The sequence below is a fragment of the Larimichthys crocea genome, chromosome XVI (assembly GCF_000972845.2).
Source record: "Larimichthys crocea isolate SSNF chromosome XVI, L_crocea_2.0, whole genome shotgun sequence".
NCBI lineage: Eukaryota > Metazoa > Chordata > Actinopteri > Sciaenidae > Larimichthys > Larimichthys crocea.
Genome location: NC_040026.1, coordinates 14,620,461 through 14,626,512, shown reverse-complemented (window position 1 = coordinate 14,626,512; position 6,052 = coordinate 14,620,461). Strand labels below are relative to the sequence as shown.

Below are 6,052 nucleotides of genomic sequence, written 5' to 3'. Positions count from 1 at the left end.
CAGACTTAACAACAGACAACAACGAACATTGAACAATTCAATTAAAAAGGCACTGCCAGAGTGACTGTACTGTGCAAAGTGATGATAAAAAAAATTGATGTAAACAACATAATAATAAAAAAAGGTAATGAATAATGTACATAATGTTCATCTGGCAGTGCAAAAACTGATATGAGAGAGACTAATCTATATGTGTGTGTGTGGGGGGAGTGTATTTCTAGGAGCACCCCCAGTCAATGTTGGAGCATACCCATAGCACCTGCAATCAAATTTCTCTGGTGCCGCCCCTGAGAAACCTTCTTGCTGTTAGGTGACAGTGTTAAGCACCGTGCCTCCCAACATGTTCCACTATATCGTCCCCACAGCTAGAGCAACTTTGTTGTTTTTTCTTTTGAAAAAACTCTTCACTTTGGTGACTATATCGTCCTCATGGCTATCCAGGTACTCCTCCTCAGAGATCTCAGAAAAGTTCTTCTTTTAAACTTTGTTGTTTTTTCTTGTGAAAAAAGCTTGGGAATTTTCTGGAAGTCTTCTCCAGCTGTGTCTTCAGCTCTCTTGCAAAAGCTTCTGCAAATGCCAGATCCTCGGACATGATCGCAGCCTGCAACAGTTTTGCAGACCCAAATTCCTTACGAAGATTGTCATACATAGAAAGGTGGAGCTTTCCACAAGTTGCTGGAAAACTTGCTTCCTCAACAGTCTCAATTAGGTTATTCAAAATTTCGTCAGTCCAAGGCCAAAATCGAAGTCTTTGTGGACTCAGTGACGTGGTCCAGAACCTTAGCAAGCAGCACAGCAAGGAAGCTCTTCGCTCCTTTCGAAAACTTCTCTTGGATGCTTGTCGGAGGCATTGGGAGCAGAGAGCTGGCGAGGTCTGAATACTCAGAGCTAGGATAGGATGAACATGAAAAATCACTATCCAGGTACTCCTCCTCAGAGGTCTCAGAAGAGTTCTTCCTGAGCAGGTTCTGAGTAAAGATCTTGGAGATGTTTCTAACCATTTCGATTGCCAGAGGTGTTTCAATCTCGACAAATTCCTCTGTTTGTTCAGAAGAGGTTAACTGCGCAGCCAGTCTGCAGTTTTCTGGCCACCTCTCCTGCAACCAGCCTTCGCAGTTGTTCAGAGTAGTCTGATTTCTTCTCTGAAACGTTCATCACTTCAGCAAAACACTGGTTTAGGGAATCTCCCAGGCTTGCTTCAATGTACTCTTCTGTCACGGAACAAAGGTTACGTTCCCTCTGTGGCAGCTCAGAGTTATTCCTTGAAAAGAGAAACAATCATACTTCAGTCAGCTGATCTGCACCAAGCAGTGGCATTTAAACATTTCCCGCCAAAACTCAACACTGATAACTAGGTTACAAAATGTGAGGATGTTTAAGAAGATGTGAACCAATCATACAGTTCTTGACTGTGAAACCTTTTGACTTACATTGTGACAGGAGTGTTGGCTGAGTTGTATTGTGGCTCAACCTCCTCCAAAACCTCCATAGTGACATTCTCAACGATGTCGTTGCACAGGTTAGTCAGGATTAAAACTGTGGCCATGTCGATTTTGCCGAAAGCCAAGTAATCCCACTGCCTGGAAGAAAAGATTATGGTTGGTTAAACAACAAAAAAAAATTAGTCACCATGAAAATGTATACTATATATATGTATAATATGATTATATATATATAATATATATATATATATGCATGTAAGTAGGGCTGCAACGATTAGTCGATGTAAACGATTCCGTTAGATCTCGACAAATTCCTCTGTTTGTTCGAAAGAGGTTGACTGCGCAGCCAGTCTGCAATTTTCTGGCCACCTCTCCTGCAACCAGCCTTCGCAGTTGTTCAGAGTAGTCTGATTTCTTCTCTAAAACGTTCATCACGTCAGCAAAACACTGGTTTAGGGAATCTCCCGGGCTTGCTTCAATGTACTCTCCTGTCACGGAACAAAGGTTACGTTCCCTCTGTGGCAGCTTAGAGTTATTCCTTGAAAAGAGAAACAATCATACTTCAGTCAGCTGATCTGCACCAGGCAGTGGCATTCAAACATTTCCCGCCAAAACTTAACACTGATTACAAAATGTGAGGATGTTCACAACTTACGTTGTGACAGGAGTGTTGGCTGAGTTGTATTGTGGCTCAACCTCCTCCAAAACCTCCATAGTGACATTCTCAATGATGTCGTTGCACAGGTTAGTCAGGATTAAAAATGTGGCCGTGTCGATTTTGCTGAAAGCCAAGTAATCCCACTGCCTGGAAGAAAAGATTATGGTTGGTTAAACAAAAAAAAATGAGTCACCATATGAATATGTATAGGGCTGCAACGATTAGTCGATGTAAACGATTCCGTTACGTTACGATTTATTTATTTAAAGAACTTGTGGTCCAAATGCACAAACACTATCTTACCTTGTTATCCATGCGGATGGTCTCTTCCTCCACCAATACGTAATCTGGTACGTTCAACATTGTCTTCTCAATTTTGTACTCACGAGTGTACTCAGTGAGTCTTATAAGAAAGAAAGAAAAAAAGAGAAAAAAAATAAAGAAAGAAAGAAAAAAAAAAGAAAAAAAATTAAGTTTCTCTTGCTTTGGGGGGTGTTGATCCATGTTCCACTATATCATCCTCACGGCCGGAGCAACTTTGTTGTTTTTTCTTGTGAAAAAACTCTTCAGTTTGGTAAAAAAGCTTGGGGATTTTCTGGAAGTCTTCTCCAGCTGTGTCTTCAGCTCTCTTGCAAAAGCTTCTGCAAATGCCAGATCCTCGGACATGATTGCAGCCTGCAACAGTTTTGCAGACCCAAATTCCTTACGAAGATTGTCATACATAGAAAGGTGGAGCTTTCCACAAGTTGCTGGAAAACTTGCTTCCTCAACAGTCTCAATTAGGTTATTCAAAATTCCGTCAAAGTCCAAGGCCAAAATCGAAGTCTTTGTGGACTCAGTGACGTGGTCCAGAACCTTAGCAAGCAGCACAGCAAGGAAGCTCTTCTCTCCTTTCGAAAACTTCTCTTGGATGCTTGTTGGAGGCATTGGGAGCAGAGAGCTGGCGAGGTCTGAATACTCAGAGGTTAAGGTAGTGATGCCATCTTGATAGGATGAACGTGAAAAATCACTATCCAGGTACTCCTCCTCAGAGGTCTCAGAAGAGTTCTTCCTGAGCAGGTTCTGAGTAAAGATCTTGGAGATGTTTCTAACCATTTCGATTGCCAGAGGTGTCTCAATCTCGACAAATTCCTCTGTTTGTTCGGAAGAGGTTAACTGCGCAGCCAGTCTGCAGTTGATATTTATGGCCACCTCTCCTGCAACCAGCATTCGCAGCTGTTCAGAGTAGTCTGATTTCTTCTCTGAAACGTTCATCACTTCAGCAAAACACTGGTTTAGGGAATCTCCCAGGCTTGCTTCAATGTCCTCTCTTGTCACGGAACAAAGGTTACGTTCCCTCTGTGGCAGCTCAGAGTCATTCCTTGAAAAGAGAAACAATCATACTTCAGTCAGCTGATCTGCACCAGGCAGTGGCATTTAAACATTTCCCGCCAAAACTCAGCACTGATAACTAGGTTACAAAATGTGAGGATGTTTAAGAAGATGTGAACCAATCATACAGTTCTTGACTGTGAAACCTTTTGACTTACATTGTGACAGAAGTGTTGGCTGAGTTGTATTGTGGCTCAATCTCCTCCAAAACCTCCATAGTGACATTCTCAACGATGTCGTTGCACAGGTTGGTCAGGATTAAAACTGTGGCCGTGTCGATTTTGCCGAAAGCCAAGTAATCCCACTGCCTGGAAGAAAAGATTATGGTTGGTTGAACAAAACAAAAATTAGTCACCATATGAATATATATACTGTATATATATGCATGTAAGTAGGGCTGCAACGATTAGTTGCATAAATGATTATGGTACCTTATAAATCAGCAATATTTATTAAAGTATTTCTGATTTTGAATAATTGGTATTTAATAGATTAATAATTGATAGATTAATCATTAATTGCAGCCCTACATGTACATATGTATTTATATATCACTTCTACAGCAGGTTTGCTTGATAAAATTGAACTCAGACTTACTCTTGGGTTAAGTTCTTGAGATGTAACAAAAACAAGTCGATGAACGTCTCTGAGGTGAACAGAGGCACCTCGAAGTCGCTGCACCTCAGCTCTCCCTCTTCATCAACTGAAACCTGACAGCAGGAAAAAAAATAACACATCAACATTTAGTCTACACATCAACAAAACACTAAAAATCTGCAAGCTTTAATTCCTTTTGGAGAGACACTACTGTACATAAAAGTCTGCGCTTTTAAAAAGCTTGTGGTTCAAATTCACAAACACTATCTTACCTCATTATCCATGCGGATGGTCTCTTCCTCCTCCAACACGTAATCTGGAACGTTCAACATTGTCTTCTCGATTTCGTACTCACGAGTGTACCCAGCGAAAGTCGATGTAGATCTGATGATCTGTCTTGTCTGAGCGAGTCTTGTAAGTGATCGTGTAGAACTGAACCGAAGCACATAAAAGGAGCAGAACTCCAGAATTCCACCTGTGGAATTATGGAAATGATGGAATCTGTGCCACTGATGACCATATATGGTATACTGTTTACATTCAAACATTAATGTGGAGAAACACAAATATTGATATATTTGTATATGTTCAAAATACTTGGACATCTGTGCATCTAAGTACAACAAAATGTATTCTCATTGTTCTAATCTGTTGACGTATTTAGGAGTTATATACTTGTGTTCAGTATATGGACGTGTCACCCCATATATAACTGAAAATAAGACAGTTATATTGAGCTGCAATACAAGAACAACAGTAGAGTTTTGAGAGGGTCAAGCACTCTTACAAGAGATCACATTAACATTTCCTTCAAAAAGCAAGTACACTGATCAACAAACAGACGCCATGAGCAAACTGTTTGACATGTAATCAACATTCAAAATTCAACCTTCTTTCAAAAACAACAACAGATGCATTATCACTTTGTGCTATGACGTACAGCATGTCCTTGAAGAGAAGCCCTTTACGGTGACAGAAACATTGTGATGAAGAAATGAAAGCTGCGGCAGATCAGCTCGTATTTACAAATCCACGTGTGGTTTTTTTTGGGTTCTTTGGTCGATGTTTGTCATGAATCAATTTTAAAATCAGGCCAATTCAATACGTCAATCTGTGAAAAGCAAAAAGTTCATAAAAAACATGAATCACAATAACTGAATTTGATCAAAACTCGTCTCTCATCTACCTTAAAAGACGAAACTGGTATCATCACTACTTCTATTGCTACTTCTTCCACTGTCAGTGATATTCATATTTATGCTACTATGGCTACTGCTATCAGTACTGCTAAAAGTGAAATGTGGTGCCACAACACTGTTCGAGCAAACATCCGTAAACTGTCAAGATTTTCAAGATCGCTGCTTTAAAAGCAGTCTTTCTAGTTAGACAACACTTTTTTAAAAATCTTTATTGCATTATAATGTTTATGCTAAGATAAATCTGCTGTCTGTATGTCGCATTGTAGGAGATCTATGTACAGTTTTGGCTCATCGTTCTAACTCAAATTGTGGTTTTATAAAGTTGAATCAAGAACCAAAACCAGCATGTTAAAGAATAAGACTGAATCACTGTGAAAGTAGCTATTTGCATGCTACAATTTAATAATTTTGGGGCGGTCGGTAGCGTAGTGGGTTAAGCGGCCGCCCCGTGTGTGGAGGCCACAGTCCTCGCTGTAGCTGGCCCGGTTCGAATCCCGCATCGGACGGCTAATTTACTGCGTGTCACTCCCCCTCTCTCTGCCCCCTGCTTCCTGTCTATCTTCAGCTGTACTATCAATAAAGGCATAAAAAAAAATAAAAAAAATAACTCAATGTGATATGGTGAAATGGTTCATGGACACTTCAGCCCTGATAAAAAAAATAAAAAAAAACCTGATAAAGAAACATTAAGACGTAAGTTATATCTCACACACTGTTAGAGGCTTGTACTTTTATGAGTTAAACTGCAGACTAGTTTAAGAAAGCAGTGTTTCTGTGTTCTAAAT

General features: G+C 40.1%; 1 protein-coding gene across 2 annotated transcripts; it reads right to left on the bottom strand.

Moving 5' to 3' along the window:
• Window positions 1-904: 904 nt before the first annotated feature.
• Window positions 905-4,480, bottom strand: LOC109138257 (uncharacterized). 2 transcript variants are annotated; one of them, XM_027289207.1, is made up of 6 exons: window positions 4,341-4,480; window positions 4,069-4,181; window positions 3,630-3,779; window positions 2,404-3,460; window positions 2,098-2,247; window positions 905-1,261 (listed from the first exon to the last, which is right to left on the bottom strand). In XM_027289207.1, the coding sequence occupies exons 1-4, from the start codon at window positions 4,398-4,400 to the stop codon at window positions 2,611-2,613; spliced, it is 1,173 nt and encodes a 390-aa protein (XP_027145008.1). In that variant the 5' UTR covers window positions 4,401-4,480; the 3' UTR covers window positions 905-1,261; window positions 2,098-2,247; window positions 2,404-2,610. The 2 variants fall into 2 exon arrangements, with proteins under 2 accessions (XP_027145008.1, XP_027145007.1); XM_027289206.1 differs by lacking the exon at window positions 905-1,261 and adding an exon at window positions 1,699-1,980.
• Between the last annotated feature and the right edge of the window lie 1,572 nt (window positions 4,481-6,052).

Excerpts from the sequence above, each read along its gene's own strand:
- LOC109138257 (XM_027289207.1), bottom strand. The coding sequence starts at position 4,400 with ATGTTGAACGTTCCAGATTACGTGTTGGAGGAGGAAGAGACCATCCGC. Across the intron at positions 4,182-4,340 it reads CCATCCGCATGGATAATGAG|GTTTCAGTTGATGAAGAGGG; the intron begins GTAAGATAGTGT and ends TCCTGCTGTCAG. Across the intron at positions 3,780-4,068 it reads CTCAAGAACTTAACCCAAGA|GCAGTGGGATTACTTGGCTT; the intron begins GTAAGTCTGAGT and ends CTTTTCTTCCAG.